This window comes from Nerophis ophidion, linkage group LG03 (genome assembly GCF_033978795.1).
Source record: "Nerophis ophidion isolate RoL-2023_Sa linkage group LG03, RoL_Noph_v1.0, whole genome shotgun sequence".
NCBI lineage: Eukaryota > Metazoa > Chordata > Actinopteri > Syngnathiformes > Syngnathidae > Nerophis > Nerophis ophidion.
The window spans coordinates 33,048,405-33,067,979 of record NC_084613.1 but is presented as its reverse complement, the minus strand read 5'-3'; the positions used below and the strand labels follow the sequence as shown (position 1 = coordinate 33,067,979).

The 19,575-nt window shown below is 39.0% G+C and overlaps 1 protein-coding gene across 1 annotated transcript in view; it reads left to right on the top strand.

Annotated features, from left to right (window-relative positions):
• Positions 1 to 19,575, top strand: part of atrn (attractin) — a 192,178-nt gene that overhangs the window by 51,948 nt on the left and 120,655 nt on the right. The window contains exons 13-19 of the mRNA XM_061894846.1: positions 2,076 to 2,197; positions 2,268 to 2,406; positions 3,730 to 3,911; positions 4,203 to 4,422; positions 6,021 to 6,206; positions 9,013 to 9,258; positions 9,316 to 9,453. Of these exons, the coding sequence (XP_061750830.1) occupies positions 2,076 to 2,197; positions 2,268 to 2,406; positions 3,730 to 3,911; positions 4,203 to 4,422; positions 6,021 to 6,206; positions 9,013 to 9,258; positions 9,316 to 9,453 (1,233 nt within the window). The remainder of the gene's footprint in view (positions 1 to 2,075; positions 2,198 to 2,267; positions 2,407 to 3,729; positions 3,912 to 4,202; positions 4,423 to 6,020; positions 6,207 to 9,012; positions 9,259 to 9,315; positions 9,454 to 19,575) is intronic.

Here is a 19,575-nt window from a genome sequence, read left to right as displayed (position 1 = left end):
CCAATCCGATACCAAGTAAAATTCTTGCTGGTGTCGGCGATACTGATCAGATGCTTTATGCAAATAAACCTTATGTGTCTGCTACTTTTGATCGCGACTGTATGTTTCAGCAAATTTTTTATTATTCTTATAAAAAAAAATATCAAACTGACCCCTCATATATACAGTCAGTGGCCCTCGGTGGAAAAAGTTCAAACAACCCTGATCAAAGATATTAGAAGGTCTCCAAAAAAAATTCAATATACTTAAAATATTAACAATGTTTAGTTAATTAAAAAATAAAATACTACTTTTTGAAATTATACAAAAAATACCACCATGATAAACACTGTTAAATGTGTAACTAAACATTACTATTTTTGTGCAGGTAACATTTTTGACAAACTATTTTATGCAGTTAAACAACCACATTATTATTATGTTTTTATTCTTACATGGGGAAAAAACAATAGTTAAAATGTCTGAAAAAAGAGCAAAACGATTATTGTTCTAACTAATAAGAATTTAATAATTACCCATAATACAAAGCTGACACAATATCTGTTTTTGACATTTAAAAAAAAAACTAAACATATCAATAATCCCCCCCTCATACTTTGACTTTTCAGTATGTGGCCCTTGGTGGAAAAAGATTGGACACCCCTGATCTAAAATATCAATATTTAAAATTTGAGGATGGATATTGGAAGATAAAAATCTGGCATGGATATTTCTGTATGCTCTCACCCTGCTTTAAAGTGTGCCCTGGAATATTGTCCAGACTCTTCACACACTCAACAAAGTTGTTTTTTGAACTGAAAAATTCCCAGTTTTCCAGGAATTCCGTAATACTATTTCTTAATTAAAACTGTTACTACTTCAAAATTTCTCGACCGATTTGGAAAAAATCCAACAACTCATTCAGGACATTTAAAATCTTAAGCATTTTCCAAAAAACTCCCGCTTTTCCCAAAAGTTCCAAACTTCCATGAAATTCTAATTGAAAATAATGGGACATTTTTCAAAGTTCCACAACTCCCACATTGTTTATCCAATTCAAAGCGTTCCAACTTCAAAATATTTAGCCTATTCAGGAATAGTGTGCTCCCTTTCAACAATTATAAAAGATGCCTAGATTTCATAGAATTCCCAGTTTTTAGGGACATTTTCCCCAATCAAAATGAATGATCGATTTTTCAAAATTCCACAATCCCCACATTTTTCAACCGATTCAAACCATTCCACCTTCAACACATTCACTTCATCCTGGAAATTCAAACTACCATTTTTCCACGTTCAACACATTTCCGGGAATTCCTGTTTTTTTTCTAACCTTATTTCCAACCTTTTTTAGTGCGATGACTCCTTTCACATTTTTCAACGCACTTCAACCGTTCCACTTACAAAACATTCTTCTTGGTCAGGAAAAAAAAAAAGTTGGTTTAAGAACTTGAAAAATTCCTGGTTTTCCCGAAATTCTGTAATACTATTTTTCAATTAAGAGACTGTTACTACTTCATCATTTCTTGACCGATTCAAACAATTCCAACACCAATCTATTCAGCTTATTTCAGGACATTAAAAAAAAAAATCATGCTTTTCCCCAAATACCTAAATTTCCAGGCAGTTCCTATTGAAATGAATGACACAATTTTCCAAGTTGCACAATTCCCACATTTTTCAACCTATTCAAACCATTCCAACTTCAACACATTCCACTCATCCTGGACATTCAAAATAACACTTTCCCAAGTTCCAAACCAAATTCTGTTTTTCCTGGAAATTCAAACACTTCAACATTCAAACCATTCCAGGATTCAAACTATTCTTACATTCATACTACATTCTGTCAGCATTTCAGTTCAACTTCAGCATTGGGGCATTAACACGCCATTCCTTCAGGAATTGCCTCATCTAGTTACAATATATAACGCTGCCGGAGTCGGGGCCAATCACTGGCTCGCTCTGATTGGTTTGGCAATACTACTCAAGTATTGACATTTTTTGTTTTTTATAGCCATTTTTACACTTAAATAGGTTTAATTTGAGTCAAATTGTAGAATATAATAATAAAAACAGTAAAATGTTCCCATCAGACGCTGATAACGAGCGCTGCGACCAGTACACCGACTGCTACAGCTGCACTGCCAACACCAACGGCTGCCAGTGGTGCTCCATCCAGTGCGTCTCGCTGGGCAGCAACTGCACCTCGGCCTCGGTGAGACCCCCGCCCCTCATCCCCGCCATCTTTGGAGTGACGTTTTTGGTGCTGTGCTTTTTGTACGCAGGGTCCCATCGCCGACTACGACGCCTGTCCCAGGGACAGCCCGTCGTACGTGTGCAACAAGAAGACCAGCTGCAAGAGCTGCGCCGTCGACCAGAACTGCCAGTGGGATCCACGCGACCAGGAGTGCATCTCACTGCCAGGTAAGCGCGCGGCTGCCAACTCTTCCTGAACCAGACTCTATTATAAAATCTCTTTTTTGTGAGGGGTGTCGTTGAAATCGTGAAAATAATTTGTGTTGTATTAAAGGTCTCACTTTTTCCACATTTAATGTCACAGTCTCATTCCAAAATGGAATAAATACATTTTTGTCCTCAATATTCTACACACAATACCCCCTAATTACAATGTGAAAATGTATTTTTCTTTAATTATCATTCTTAAATGTTTACAGCCTTTGCTCAATGCTTTGTTAATGCAGAAATTACAGCCTCAAATCATTTAAAATAGCACACCTATCTTTGGGCAGTTTCTCTCTTTCCTCTTTGCAGCACCTTTCAAGCGCCATTAGGTTGGATGGGAAGCGTTGGTTTTTGTCCAGAAGCACGGTGGTGGCAGCATCATACTGTGGAGATGTTTTTCAGCAACAGGAATTGGGTGACTAACCAGGATAGAGGGAAAGACTAATGCAGAAACGCACTGAGACATTATTAATGAAAACCAACGCTTCCCATCTAACCTGATGGTCCTTGAGAGGTGCTGCAAGGAGGAATGGGCAAAACTGCCCAAAGATTGGTGTGCCATTAAAAAAATATTTGTGGCTGTAATTTATGCATCAATAAAGTATTGTGCAAAGGCTGTGAATACTTATGTACTTTTGAGTGATTAGTGTTTTCATATTTTATAAATTTGCACATGAAAAAAGAAAATTTCAAAATTTTTGGTGTCGGGTATTGTGTATAATTTTGAGGAAAAAATAATGTATTCCATTTTGGATCAAGGCTGTAACATAAAAAGTGAAGCGCTGTAAATACTTAATAGAGAGTGATTAATATTTTTATATTTAAAAAAAATAAATAAATAACTTCATGTTGTTGGTATAGGGTATTGTGAGTAGAATTTTGAGAACAAAAGAATGTATTCCAATTTGGATTAAGGCTGTGACGTAAAAAGTGAACCTTTGTGAATACTTATGTACTTGTGAGTGATTAGTGTTTTTGTAAAAAAAAAAAAAAAAAAAAACTTTTCACATTGTTGGTTTAGGGTATTGTGTGTAGAATTTTGAGAACAAAAACACTTATTCCATTTTGGATTAAGACTGTTACATAAAATGCTGTGAATCCTTATGTACTTTAGTGATTAGTGTTGTTACTTAAAGACCGTGTGGTCAACAAGAGTTTTTTTTATTTTCCTCATGCCCTCTAAAATATTATTCATATAAAAAAAAAAAAACTTGGATGTTATTTTGCTCTATTTATCTATGACCTCCTTTGGGCTGTATTTAAATCAATTTGTTGCCTCACCAGATAACGTTTGTGGCGAGAGCTGGCACCTGGTGGGCAACTCCTGCCTGAAGTTCATCACGGCCAGGGACTCGTACGACAACGCCAAACTGGTTTGCCGCAACCACAACGCCGTGTTGGCGTCGCTCACCACGCAGAAGAAGGTGGACTTTGTCTTGAAGGAGCTGCAGATCATGAGCGTGGTGGTAAGTACAGGGGAGAGGGAAGGGCCTTAAGCGACCAATCAGTCCGAGATCTGCAGTTGGATGGAAAGAATGGATTTAATTAGGTTTGAAGGAGATGGAGCTTTTCCTCCTTGTTTACCAGCACTGCAGCAACATGGAAATGGATTGGGGATGGTCTGATAGGGTCTGCAAAGTCTGTGAAATTGATGTTGAAACACTTCTTTCCCTGAAAAATCCCCCAAAAAAGTCTTCCCTGGAAATGCTTCTTTAACGTTATGGAGCGCCTGACGTCAAATACTTTTCGTGTTGCAGTACAAGGCCTCCGTCACCCCCTGGGTCGGCCTCCGCAAGATCAACGTGTCCTACTGGTGCTGGGAGGATATGTCCCCGTTCACCAACACCTCCCTCCAGTGGCTGCCCGGCGAGCCCAGTGATGCTGGTTTCTGCGGCTACCTGGCCGAGCCCGCCTCCAGCGGCCTGAAGGCGCAGACCTGCATCAGCCCCGTCAACGGCAGCCTGTGTGAGCGGCCAGGTGAGAAGCGCACCTGACCTTCTGTACCTTGAGTGCCGAAAAAGAGTTATATGGTTTACATACATACGTACCTTAAAGTAGCAGTAAAGAAAACAAGTTGCCTCTGTATTGAAGCTATTACTTACATATTATTTATGACACCTAAAGACTTACAAAGTTCGAAAATGAATATATATGGAGATTCCCGAGAATTTTGAGAGTTAATGAGCAAACCATGTGATTCCTGGCGTAATGGAGGAACCACAGATCCCTTCCCCATCAACAACGATGTTAATCAAGCAGACTGTGAGAGCCAACAACGATTACGTTGGGAAAAACCATGATCCAAAACCTTGTATTTTTGAGCTCGAACATAAAGAGGATTCGCAAAAAGTTTTAGAAGCCGACTGCTAAACGGATGTAGCTCTATAGCATTAGTAGCATTACTAGGTGCTAAACATACAAACTAACCGTATTACAGTAGTATTTCCACTCTCGCTGGGATGCCGACGGACGTGACGCTCACATAATCACGGTTAGATGAAGAATCAAACGCCATCCGCACCAAGGGTTAAAAAAAGTTGCTAAACAAGCGTCTTTTTCGCCATCTCAGGGTTGTGAAAGTGGACCGACCTGTCGGTCCATGGCCACATTTGTCTACTAGCAGGTGAGAGATGCATGAATTATAATCTAGAATTTACTTTTAGCAAATCTGTGTTGGCCCTGCGATAAAGTGGCGACTTGTCCAGGGTGTACCCCGCCTTTCGCCTGAATGCAGCTGAGATAGGCTCCAGCTACCCACGCGACCACGAAAGAGACAAGCGGTAGAAAAATGGATGGATGGAAGTTTGAGAACAAGCAGAAGCAGCCGTCAGCTCAGTAAGGCAACAATAGCAGCGTAAGATAGCAATAGCTCACTGCTGTCAATGCGCCGCGGAAATAGTCCGTCTCCGTTAGCACTTATAATAACAATATCACTCATATTTGGTTGAATTTCAGGTCACGACATGTGAATGGAGTATTGTTGGCCCTTTCTGGATGTTTTTTAGAGAGTACAATGAGAGGTCCCTCCATCTGTTGACTCAATTCTTAGATATTTGTTTACCATTTATAACACATGAAAAAAGCCGAGTATGTGTTCTTGTCTTTCAAAGAGTGTGAATGATAAACATCACATCTCTGTCCAATGTTTGCATATTTCCAGTATTACTGTCCTAATAATATGGTCAGAGTGCAGAAGCGTTACTACGGTGACGTAGAATCTATGGATATTGCCGAAGATTTTCCGAGCTGTATATTCAAAATGGCCGACTGGGTTTGTGGCATTTTGTGATATTTAAACGGTATTTTCACATACTTTGCGGATTGTAAATCCAATTGTATATGGTTTAATGGATACAATGAAACACTATTAGACATATAAAGTCTTACACTCTACTGTTACTTTAAAGCATCAGCTTGTGCTCATTATATCACGTTTTCTAACAAAATCAACAAGTCTTAAATTTGTCAATGAGGCCCCTTTTTATGTTATGGTTTAGTCATAAACCAAAACATGAGTATCGATTTCTTCCATTGTCGGTTTAATGACCGCTAACGTCTCTGTGGTCGTCCCTCAGCCAACCACAGCGCCAAGCAGTGCCGGACGCCGTGTGCCATGCGTGCCACCTGCAGCGAATGCACCAGCAGCTCCTCGGAGTGCATGTGGTGCAGCAACATGAAGCAGTGCGTGGACTCCAACGCCTACGTGGCGTCCTTCCCCTTCGGCCAGTGCATGGAGTGGTACACCATGAACACCTGTCCACGTAAGCTTCTCCAAGGTCGCGGCTATAATTAGCTCTTTGTTTTTGTCGTTGTCGCCTTTGACAGGACGCAGAGTTCCCCAGGCCTTCTCTTTCAGGCTGTTGCTTCTTACTTAAAGTGACACATTGGTGTGCTTTGACTTTGAAAAGAACTCTCCATGGCTCGCTCGTCCTTGATTGTATTCTGCCCAGATACATTTTAATTCCAGAGTTGTCACGCTGGCTTTTGGGTTTATTAAAAGAACATTCCTCAAGATGAAAGAAAGGGTCATTCCCCAGCTTCTACACTAGGTGCAGCTACTTGTGTATTGGAGTTTTCACATCTTAATTGATTCATACCGTATTTTTCGGACTATGAGTCACTGTTTTTTTCATAGTTTGGCTGGGGGTGCGACATATGCTCTGGACCGACTTACAGTATGTGTGAAATTATTAACACATTACCGTAAAATATCAAATGATATTTATCTCATTCGCGGAAGAAACAAAGGAAATGTCAGCAATCGTCTCACACACGCCAACCAATAAGAATTCGGCAGGGGAGGAGGGTCATGGCAGAAGTGCATTGTGGGTCATGGGATGCTAACTGCTATAGGCTATATGCTACTGCTGCAGCTATTAAAATGGATCATTTCATTGTTGGCGGTAACTTATAAAAACTGAGAAGGGTTGAACAAAAATGGCACCAAAAAGAAAATCATGTACTGCAGATTACAAGCTGGACGTAGTGAAACATGCAGCAGAAAACGACATGAGGAAGCGGCACATATCTTTGGAGTTGGCAGAGTTGTTTAGAAGCGACATCAAGGAAGAAGATTTCATCTGATTTATCAATTAGGAGTGACAGATTGTTTGGTAAACATATAGCATGTTCTATATGTTATAGTTATTTGAATGACTCTTACCATAATATGTTACGTTAACATACCAGGCACCTTCTCAATTGGTTATTTATGCATCATATAACGTACACTTATCCAGCCTTTTGTTCACTATTCTTTATTTATTTTAAATTGCCTTTCAAATGTCTATTCTTGGTGCTGGATTTTATCAAATAAATTTCCCCCCAAAATGCGACAGTGCGTCGTATATATGTCTTTTTCCTTCTTTATTATGCATTTTCGGCCGGTGCGATGTATACTTTGAAGCGACTTATAATCCGAAAAATACGGTTTTCATTATTAGTAGTGCTACTCAAAGGTACCAATCTTCAGTACTCCATGTGTTGATTAGAGATCCACTGATTATTGGCCATGTATTTGGCATTTTGACGATATCGCCGTTTTTACCGTATCTGCCCTTTTTTTTCCCCAATTACAACTGAACTACATCAGCAGGTCTAATATATACACATATTGTACAGTATTAAGTATTAAAAAATGAATAATAATTAGTGATGAAGGTAGTAATAAGCACAGCTTAAGCACCAGCAGGTTTGCCATGCAAAAACGCAAATTTTTGCCGGAAATTTAGTTTTTGTCTATTTGGCATTTTGACGTATCGGTGTCTTTATCGTTGTCAGCCTTTTTTGTTTTTGTTTTTCTAACTACAACTTAACTATATCAGGAGATACAATATACACACACATTATACGGTAGTTAGTATTTTAACATTGATTGTTTGCCGGGAAATCCAGTTTTTGTCCTTTCTCAGCCTCTTACCGGTCCTCTTTTGTTTGTTATCACTTCTGCAATGATCAAGTGTCCGTCTGCAGCACTCTGAGTGTGCGCTCATTAAGGGAGCAAGGCGAGTTCATGTGTTGATTAGTGATCGACTGATTATCGGTGCCGAAATTTGCCATTTTGACGAGTATCAGCCTCTTTATCGGTATCAGCCTTTTTTGTTTTTGTTTTTTAACTGCAACTAAACTACATCAACAGATACAATATATACACATATGAGACAATATTTAGTATTTTAATTTACATTTTTTGTCAAGAAATCCAGTTTTTGTCCTTTCGCCGATATTTGGCATTTTGACGTATATCGGTGTCTTTATCGGTACCAGACTTTTTTTTTTGCTTTTTTTTTTTAACTACAACTGAACTACATCATCAGATACAATATATACACATTTGATACGGTGGTTATTATTGTAACATTGATTGTTTGCCGGGAAGTTCAGTTTTTGTCCTTTCTCGGCGTCTTACCGGTTCTATTTTGTTAGTTTTCACTACTGCAACAATCAAGTGCTCGTCCGCAGTACTCTGAGTATGCGCTCATTAAGGGAGCAGGGCGAGTTCGTGTTGATTAGGGATCGGCTGATTATCGTTGCCAATATTTGGCATTTTGACTTATGTCAGGCTCTTTATCGGTGTCTGCCTTTTTTTTTTTTTTTTAACTACAAGTAAAATATGTCAGCAGATACAATATTTAAACATGATACAGTATTTAGTATTGCAGCTTTCATTTTTTCCTGGGAAGTCTTGTTTTTGTCCTTCATTTTTGGCATTGTTTAAAACGTTTGCAATATTTCTCACAACGAAGCCTTACAATGTATGAGGTAAATCCATGATAAAATATTACAAAGTGGAATACAGGTAAAAGTGAATGTTATGAAGGTGTCACATTTGTGAGCCTAACCCAGCTGCACTCATTATTTGGCAACTTCATGACTAGCTGAACTTATGGTAGACGCTTGCTATTTGGCAGGCGCTTTTATTTAATCCCTGAATGGTATGAATTATTTAGTAATTTAATAGAAGGTGGTCTTCAGAATCAGAATGATAAGTACTTTATTAGTCCCCCAGGTGAAATTAAGAAAGTCTTGGAGTGTTGCTTTAATGAACATCTTCCCATGTGTCTCCAGCTGAGAACTGCTCGGGCTACAGGACGTGCGCTCAGTGTTTGGACCAGCCAGGCTGCGGCTGGTGCACGGACTCCAGTAACACGGGCAAGGGTCAGTGCATTGAGGGCTCGTACCGCGGCCCCTTCCAGACCTCGGTCCCGGCGCCGTCCACGCTGCCCGGCCTGCCCGCCGACCCACCGCCGGCTCTTAACGCCAGCATGTGTCCAAGCGAGGCCCGCTACAACTGGTCCTTCATCCACTGTCCAGGTGGGAGGGGTCTTCTTAATGAAGCTGTTCCCATCTAATGCACCGTTCCTCTTCCAGCTTGTCAATGTAACGGCCACAGCCGCTGTGTCAATGACAGTGTGTGTGAGAAGTGCGAGGACCTCACCACGGGCCGCCACTGTGAGAGCTGCATCTCTGGTTTCTACGGCGACCCCACTAACGGCGGAAGCTGCCAGCGTGAGTTTTCGTAATATTACATTATCATTTTTATTTTATTTTATTAACAATTTTTCAGTTGCATCATGTGTGCTTATTTTGATTGCACTGTTTGTATTTCAACCATGTGAAGCACTTTGTGAGAAAATGTACTTTATTACTTACTTTTTTCCCCTCAACAATAGAGCGCACCTGTATATAAGACGCACCCGTTAAATTTCAGGGGAAAAAAATGTGTTCCATATATTAGCCGCACCGGACTATGAGCCACTGATATATGAGTTATTTACACTGAAGTATTCTGTAAATGTTTATTTACATATCTTAATTACTTCTAAACGATGTTTGTAAAATGGCTGATCAGACAAAAGCATATGTAGCATCGTGATCTAGCTCTCCAATCAGCTAACGGGGACGTTTTTATGTATTTACTGAGGAATTTGTGAAAGTAAAGCAACACAAAAAGAATGCCGTTATAAGTTAATAATATCAACACAGACACTAGTAAATGCGTTAGCATAGTAGCTAATGCAAATGCCACTTGCTTCATTACATTACAATAGCATGTACACATGTGCATGAAAACACTCCTACACACAGTACACATGGGATGCTATAAATAGCTTAAGTTACATTGTAAAACTTACTGAATGAAGAATCCATATGGTAGGCACGCTATGGTGGGATTCAAAAAGTTGATACCTCTTCCCAATACCCTTTTGAGATTTTTGACTTTTTTCTTTCCTTTTTTTTGTGAAGCAACAATAATATTGTTATTGAGCACTAGATTGTTCTCAACACACTGTATGTACATATAGTATGTACTCAATGTTTGATATGGAACTGACTATGACATACTCAATTAACGGATTGATTTCTATGGACGGCGAGAAGATTGAACGGAACTTCTACTTCCGGTCGAAAGGACTAAATGGGAAGACACTGCAGCAACTGCAGTGAGCGAACTTGTCTAAAAGATGGCACCATAGCGCAAACAGTAACACACCTTATAAGTGTGATTGATTGTTTTTTCTTAACTATTGCATTATGGCCGTCAGCAAAGAAATATCCAAGAATTAGCCGTTTTATCTTCACAAAGTATGAATATTAAGTATCCATCCACAGCTGAACATTAGATTTATTGCAACTTCGGGTGACCCTGTGTAAAATGTGTCATATTGACTGTTTGTGCAACCGCAGAGTTGAGTGTGGTTCAGTTGCTTTTAAACAACCAGGTGGCCCTCATCAGCACCAATCAGCTGCGTCTTCAGGCAATACTTGCTTCTGCTTCTTTGGACATGATACAGTAGCATTTTTCATTCAAACATGAATCTTTGATTCACATGCTGTACATCTTTGAGAAGGACATATTCTAATATACTGTTCTCACTCATTCATGCGTACCTGAATGTATGCTTTGTTTACTACGCCCAAAACAGGTTTTACAGCTTTGTAAAAAACAAGGCATTTACTATCAATCAATCAATCAATGTTTATTTATATAGCCCTAAATCACTAGTGTCTCGAAGGGCTGCACAAACCACAACACAAACCACAACGACATCCTCGGTAGAGCCCACATAAGGGCAAGGAAAACTCACACCCAGTGGGACGTCAGTGACAATGATGACTATGAGAAACCTTGGAGAGGACCGCATATGTGGGCAACCCCCTTCCCTCTAGGGAACCGAAAGCAATGGATGTCGAGCGGGTCTAACATGATACTGTGAAAGTTCAATCCATAGTGGATCCAACACAACCGTGAGAGTCCAGTCCAAAGTGTATCCAACACAGTAGCGAGAGTCCCGTCCATAGTGGAGCCAACAGGAAACCATCCCAAGCGGAGGCGGGTCAGCAGCGCAGAGATGTCCCCAGCCGATACATAGGCGAGCGGTCCATCCTGGGTCCTGACTCTGGACAGCCAGTACTTCATCCATGGCCACCGGACCGGACCCCCTCCACAAAAGAGAGTGGGACAGAGGAGAAAAAGAAATTAAACGGCAGATCAACTAGTCTAAAAAGGGTGTCTATTTAAAGGCTAGAGTATACAAATGAGTTTTAAGGTGAGACTTAAATGCTTCTACTGAGGTAGCATCTCGAACTGTTACCGGGAGGGCATTCCAGAGTACTGGAGCCCAAACGGAAAACGCTCTATAGCCCGCAGACTTTTTTTGGGCTCTGGGAATCACTAATAAGCCGGAGTTCTTTGAACGCAGATTTCTTGCCGGGACATATGGTACAATACAGTCTGCAAGATATGCTGGAGCTAGACCGTGTAGTATTTTATACGTAAGTAGTAAAACCTTAAAGTCACATCTTAAGTGCACAGGAAGCCAGTGCAGGTAAGCCAGTATAGGTGTAATATGATCAAACTTTCTTGTTCTTGTCAAAAGTCTAGCAGCCGCGTTTTGTACCAACTGTAATCTTTTAATGCTAGACATGGGGAGACCCGAAAATAATACGTTACAGTAATAAAGACGAGACGTAACAAACGCATGGATATTGATCTCGGCGTCGTTAGTGGACAAAATGGAGCGAATTTTAGCGATATTACGGAGATGAAAGAAGGCCGTTTTAGTAACGCTTTTAATGTGTGCCTCAAAGGAGAGAGTTGGGTCAAAGGTAATACCCAGATTCTTTACCGTGTCGCCTTGTTTAATTGTTTGGTTGTCAAATGTTACAGTTGTATTATTAAATAGAGGTCGGTGTCTAGCAGGACCGATAATCAGCATTTCCGTTTTTTTAGCGTTGAGTTGCAAAAAGTTGGCGGACATCCATTGTTTAATTTCATTAAGACACGCCTCCAGCTGACTACAATCCGGCGTGTTGGTCAGCTTCAGGGGCATGTAGAGTTGGGTGTCATCAGCATAACAGTGAAAACTAACACCGTATTTGCGTATGATGTCAACTAGCAGCAGCATGTAGATGCTGAAGAGTGCAGGGCCAAGGACCGAACCCTGGGGAACTCCACACGTTACCTTAACATAGTCCGAGGTGACACTGTTATGGGAGACGCACTGCACCCTGTCAGTAAGATAGGAGTTAAACCAAGACAGGGCTAAGTCCGACATACCGATTCGTGTTTTGATACGCTCTAATAAAATATTATGATCGACGGTATGGAAAGCAGCGCTAAGACCGAGGAGCGGCAACATAGATGACTCATCAGAATCCATTGTTAGAAATAGATCATTAGTCTTTTTAGCGAGGGCTGTCTTCGTAGAGTGATTTGCCCTGAAACCGGATTGAAAGGTTTCACATAGATTTTTAGACGCTAAGTGTTCATTTAGCTGCTCCGCAACAATTTTTTCGAGGATTTTTGAAATAAAAGGAATGTGAGACACCGGTCGGTAGTTTACCATGAGGTCAGGATTGAGGTTAGGTCTTTTAAGGAGAGGATGAATAACCACTTTTTTGAATGCTAGGGGAACAGTGCCAGAGGAAAGTGATAAGTTTATAATATGTAGCACTGATGGACCTAATAATACAAATAGCTCCTTGATAAGTTTCCCAGGAAGTGGGTCAAGGAAACATGTTGTTTTATTCCATTTGCACGTTGTAACAATTCTTCTAATGGTATTTCATCAAAACGAGAGAAACTATTTTGGGGGGGAAGTATCAGTCGTATCTGTGTTAATAGAACCCAGTTGTAGCTGGGACGCATTGTCTTTAATCTCCTTTCTAATGAGTTAAATTTTCTTATTAAAAAATTTCATAAAGTCATCTGCCGAGTGGGTGGAGCTACTGGAAGGAGTCCCTGGTTGGGTTAGCGATGCTACCGTACTAATAAAAAAATTTAGGATCGTTTTTATTAAGGCGGATGGGATTTGAGTAATATTTAGCTTCAGCTAAGGTAAGCATGTGTTTATAAGTTATTAAACTATCACTCCGTGCCTGATGGAAAACCTCAAGTTTAGTCGCGCGCCATTTGTGTTCCAGCTTTCTACATGATAATTTCTGAGCTCTAGTTTCTTCTGTAAACCATGGGGTACGCCTTTTTGGAGCCTTTTTTTAACTTCAGCGGTGCTATACTATCAATGGTTTCACACAGGGCGTCGTTAAAGTTGTTAGTGAGGTTATCAATAGAGCCCTCATAATTTGGGAATGGTGCCATTACCGAGGGCAGTAGGCCAGCAAGAGTTGTCGTTGTGGCAGCATCAATGTTGCGGCTGCTATAGCAGTTATTCCTATTATTAGCTTGCCGAACATGCGTCTGAACCTCGAATTTTGTAAGGTAATGATCGGACATTACTTTAGTACATGGGAGTATCGTAACTTTGGAAACGGTGATACCCCTGACAAGCACTAGGTCTATCATAATACCGTTGCGATGTGTGGGTTCATTTATTATTTGTGTAAGACCAGAGCTATCAATTATAGTCTGGAGCGCCACGCACGGTGGGTCCGATGGGGTATTCATATGGATATTAAAGTCCCCCATTATAATTATATTATCGGCGTGCGTCACAAGATCGGCAACGAACTCTAAGAGTTCATTGATAAAGTCCGAATAGAGCCCTGGGGGGCGGTAGATAACAGCCAGGTATAGAGGCAGCAGTGTGACAGACCTCATAGTAAGCACCTGGTATGTGTATTTGTATTGAACCGTTTCGGTACGGAGGTTTCGGTTCGGTTCGGAAGTGTACCGAACGAGTTTCAACATGAACAAGTAGTGCCCCGCACGTTGTGTAAATAATGCCCACCGAGGCACAACACACGGAATGTTAGCAACGACATTTCCGGCTTTTCACCGGACATGTCCTCTTTTGCGGTGCTGTCCGGGCGGAGTTTCTTAAATGCCTCAAATGTCCGGCATTTTGAGTTAGGTTTGCGTGTACTTTCAATGTACGTTCAGGGTTAAGAAGGGGTTAAAAACTAAACAAACTGTGTGCGCAGCAACATTCATGAGGGCGGGGCAGAGACAGAGAGTTATGATAAACACGCATGCGTCGCCAGGCTCTGCTTTTTACCCATAGATTTATCAGATTCTATTTTTCATTATCTAAAGCAAGGGCGTCAAAAGTGTGCCCCGGAGGCCATTTGCGGCCCACAGCTAATGTTTTAAAGGCCCACGGCACATTCTAAAAATATTTTTGAAATAAACAAAAACATTACCAAAGTGAAATAAAAAAGCTTTAAGGTTAAATGTTATTTATAAAAAGTTGCAATGTTGACTAATAAAACAAAGCTGTTTTTTTTTCTTTCAAACTGTCACTGCTCAAAACATAATTTTGAATCAAAATCAATGTTATTATGAATTATTGACCTATCCAAGGTTACTTCACATCAAATATTCCACTAAGAAAAATATTTTTGGTGGAAGATTTTGCAAATTTGGTAAATAAATAACCAAAAAATTTATATTTTGTTGTTTTCTTACATTACCGAAAATGAACCGAACCGTGACCGAACCAAAATTTTTGTGTACTGTTACACCCCTAGCATTTACCTTACAAAATATGCAAGTTGGAGGTTTGATGTGTTTGTTTTGATTGCGCAAAGATGCTGACTTGGCATGATGCTGCTGTTCAAATGTAAGCAATGTTGTGTTGTTATCATTTGTGTCTTCAAAGGGACTTTCTTTCTTTTCTTTTCACAGTTTATTTTGAACATGAGCACATTTACAACACAATACATCACAGAGTTTCATATCACCTTACATCGCATCATGTCCGAAAAGGAGTAGGAAGAACCAAAGCTTATTTAATCCTACCCCTTTCCCACGTCAGAGCACCCACAAATATATACATTCATCTACTGACTTTCCTTACAGCAAAATAGCAAAATGACATCCGTGAATGAGTAATACAACAGTCCTGTAACATGTAATTAATTAATTCAGTCACTACCAACATACTGAGATGAAGAATATCTTATTTTCAATAAGGTTGAAAGTGTTTTCATAATTCTTCTTCTTTGTACTTTGTAAGCACTATTAATTTGAACATCCTCTTAAACTGGATCATATCAGTACAATGTTTAATTTCTTTACTTAATCCATTCCATACTTTAATTCCACATACTGATATGCTAAAGGTTTTAAGTGTTGTACGTGCATACCAATGTTTTTAAATTAGATTTTACTCTTAGGTTATATTTCTCCTCTTTAGTTGAGAAGAATTGTTGTACATTCTTTGGTAGGAGGTTATAATTTGCTTTGTACATAGTTTTAGCTGTTTGCAATTTTATCAAATCATCGAGCTTTAATATTTTCGACTCAATAAATAAAGGGTTTGTATGTTCTCTATATCCAACAGTATGTATTATTCTAATTGATCTTTTTTGTAACACAGTTAACGAATGTAGCGCACATTTGTAGTTGTTTCCCCATATTTCTGCACAATAACTCAGATATGGTAACACTAGCAAGCAGTAGAGAATATAAAGTGATTTTTGGCACAGGACGTATTTTGCTTTATTCATTATTGAAATATTTTTTGTAACCTTATGTTGTATGTTTTGTATATAAGATTTCCAGTTCATTTTATCATCTATTAATTCTCCCAAAAATCTGGTTTCTTTTACCCTTTCAATATCTACTCCGTTTATTTGTATTCGTGTACGAAGCTCTTTTCGACTGTTACCAAATAGCATTATTTTAGTTTTACTGACCCCGAAAGGGAATAAGCGGTAGAAAATGGATGGATGGATGGATGGATGGATGAGATTCAAAGATAGTCTGTTTTTATCAAACCATTTTTTAAATGTGTTCATTTCTTCTGTTATAATTTGTATTATCTTCTGTGTGTTCTCTCCTGAACAGAAAGCAGTTGTGTCGTCTGCAAACTTCAAGTCCTTTGTAACTTTACATATGTCGTTTATATAAAGATTGAACAATCTTGATCCCAGTATTGATCACTGGGGTACACCACAAGATATATCCAACTGTGTAGACATATTTTCACCCATCTTTACATATATTGCTTCCTGTTGGTTAAATAGCTTCTTACCCAGTTTAATACCAAACCTCTGATGCCATATCATTCTAGTTTTTGTATTAAAATATCATGATTAATTGTGTCAAATACTTATGTTAAATCCATGAATACTGCGGCTGCACATTCTTTACCGTCTATTGGATTGGTAATTTCCTCTGTTATTTTGATTAATGTTATTGATGTTGAGATTTTTGCTCTAAATCCAAATTGGTTCTCCACGAGCGTCCCACTTTTGTTGATAAATTGATCTAATCTTTTATAGCAGAGGTTGGCAACCTTTACCACTAAAAGAGCCATTTTGACCCATTTCAAAAAATAAAGAAGACAATGGGAGCCACAAAACTCTTTTTAAATTTAAAAGGAAATAACACAGCATAAAGAGTTATTTTTTTTGGCTTTGTGCTATGTGTAAACCAGGGGTCTTAGACACGCGGCCTGCGACTTTTACATGAATTCCGCTTGACAGCATTACACTTGTAAACCCTCCCAAGTTTTCCGGGAGGTTCCCAAATTCCCAAGGCAACCATTCTCGCGAGTGTCTGCTGATGGTCTCTCAGATAACTGTCACTCCGATAACAATAATAAGGGCGTGCTATGAAGCCACCGCCTTCGACACATTCTCCAACATATACAAATAGCTTGCAAGCCCAGTAACATGTTGTATGTGGCTTCCGCAGATGCACGTACACGACTGCAAGGCACAGTTGTTCAACAGCCACACAGGTTACACTGAAGGTTGTGATATAAACAACTTTTCACACTCTTACTAATATGCACCACACTGTAAAACCCACACCAAACAAGAATGACAAACACATTTCGGGAGAACATCCGCACTGTAACACATAGAGAATTGTGGAAGTAATAAAACTGGTCTGTAGTTAGTGAACTGGTGTGTGTCTCCATTCTTATGAATTGGTACAACTTTTGCAATTTTCATTTTGTCAGGGAAATTGACGGTTAGAAATAATACGTTACTGATATATGTAAGAGGTTCTGAAATGTCTTCTGTAACCTTTTTTATCGTTACCATATCTGTTCCGTGACAGTCGGTTGAGGTTTTAGATGAACAATTTTTTTACAGTTTTGATTACTTCTTCTTTTGTCACCTTCTTAAGAAACATGGAATTGGGATTTCTGTCTATGAGCTCACTCAAGTTCTCAACTGACCCATCATCTGCATTTGGAATTCTTTGTTCCTGATTTTCTCCGACATTAACAAAGTAATCATTAAAATTTTCAACTATTTGGTTCATATTGTCCTTTTTTGTATTTCTATCTAGAAAGTACTGGGGGTAATCTTTCTTAGCACCATTTTTGATGATGCTATTTAGGATGCCCCATGTTGCTCTCATGTTGTTTCTGTTCTTGTTTAATAATTGACCGTAGTATTCCCTCTTAGATGTTCGTAGTATACCAATTAGCTTGTTTTTATATTTTTTATACTTATTTTCTGCCTCTATGGATCTCTGTGTTATAAATATTTGATATAATGTGTTTTTTTTTTGTGACAAGCTTTTGTCAGTCCTTTTGTCATCCATGGTTGGTTGTTTTTCTTTTGCTTCTTACTAAGTTCTTTCCAAGGACAATGTTTATCATAGAGTGTTAGAAAGGTGTTGAAAATTTCCCATATGCATCATCTACATCATCTTCATTGTCCCAAGTTTGTTTCCTCAATTCCTCCTTGAAGGAAATTATTCTTTCCTCTGTGCATGGTCTTTGAAATGTCTTTTTATCGATGTTCTTCTTCCTGTAATTCCCATCGTATAAATAGTAAAAACTGGCAGATGGTCGCTGATGTCGGTTGTTAACAGTCCACTTGTTGTATTATTATCAAAGACCCTTTTGTGGGTTCTTCCGAGGATGTTGTAGTCGTAATGATTTGTGCAGTCCTTTGAGACATTTGTGATTTGGGGCTATATAAATAAACATTGATTGATTGATTGACATTAGTGAAGATATTATCAATAAGTGTAGCACTGTGACTTACAGTTCTGGTTGGCCTTGTGATTTGGGAATACAAACTCATACTGTACATTGTATCTAAGAAACACCCTCCAATTTGGGTCCCTACAGTGACGAGGCCGTCGATTTGTTACAACTCTTTATTTATGTTTTCCACAAAGCCAAGCGGACATCCACCATGCTAATAACACTCCTGAACATGCTAACGCTCCCTCTCCTAACTTGTCACTCACCCCACATGTTTGCCATTCTTAAAGTGGAACACACAGCTTGTGGACATCACAAAGCCAGAGAGGAAATGCTAGAGGCACTGAGTGCCACTGTATTAAATGACATCGTTGAGTTGAGTTGAGTTTGAGTTTCTTTCAAACATGCAAGCCTACAACATGATACATCACAATTTCCAGTTTCTCTTTTCAACATGTTCTAAAAGGAGTAGGAAGAAGCAGAGCTTATTTAATCCTACCCCTTTTTCTTTTACATAACAGTTGCTAAAACTTTTGTTTACTTCCTGTTCTCAATTAATTCACAATTTACTCCATAAGTAATCACAATAGAAATAAATAAATAAATAATACTCGGTGAAGTAGGTTGCATTTCGTATGGTGAGATGAGTAAGATTATTGGAAAAAAATGAATGGATGGATGGATGAAATACATTCAGAATGTTTATCATGGTTCTTTTTTTTTGTACTTTGTAAACACTTTAAGTTTGAAGAGTTTCTTGAAGTCAATCATATTAGTACATTGTTTGAATGTTTTGCTTAATCCATTCCATAATTTAATTCCACATACAGATATACTGAAGGTCTTAAGTGTTGTACGTGCATACAAATGTTTTAAATTACATTTGTCTCTAAGATTTTATTTCTCCTCTTTTTTTCGAGAAGAATTGTTGTATATTCTTGGGTAGCAGGTTATAGTTTGCTTTATATATAATATTAGCTTTTTGCAAATTCACTATGTCGTGGAATTTCATTGTTTTTGATTCAATAAATACAGATTTGTATGTTCTCCATATCCAACATTATGTATTATTCTGATCTTTTTTGTAATGAATGAAGTGTACTTTTGTAGTTATTTCCCAATATTTCCACACAGTAACTCAGATATGGTAACACTAACGAGCAGTAGCGAATATGAAGTGATTTTCTGGTCTAGAACAGGGGTCACCAACGCGGTGCCCGCGGGCACCAGGTCGCCCGTAAAGACCAGATGAGTCGCCCGCTGGCCTGTTCTA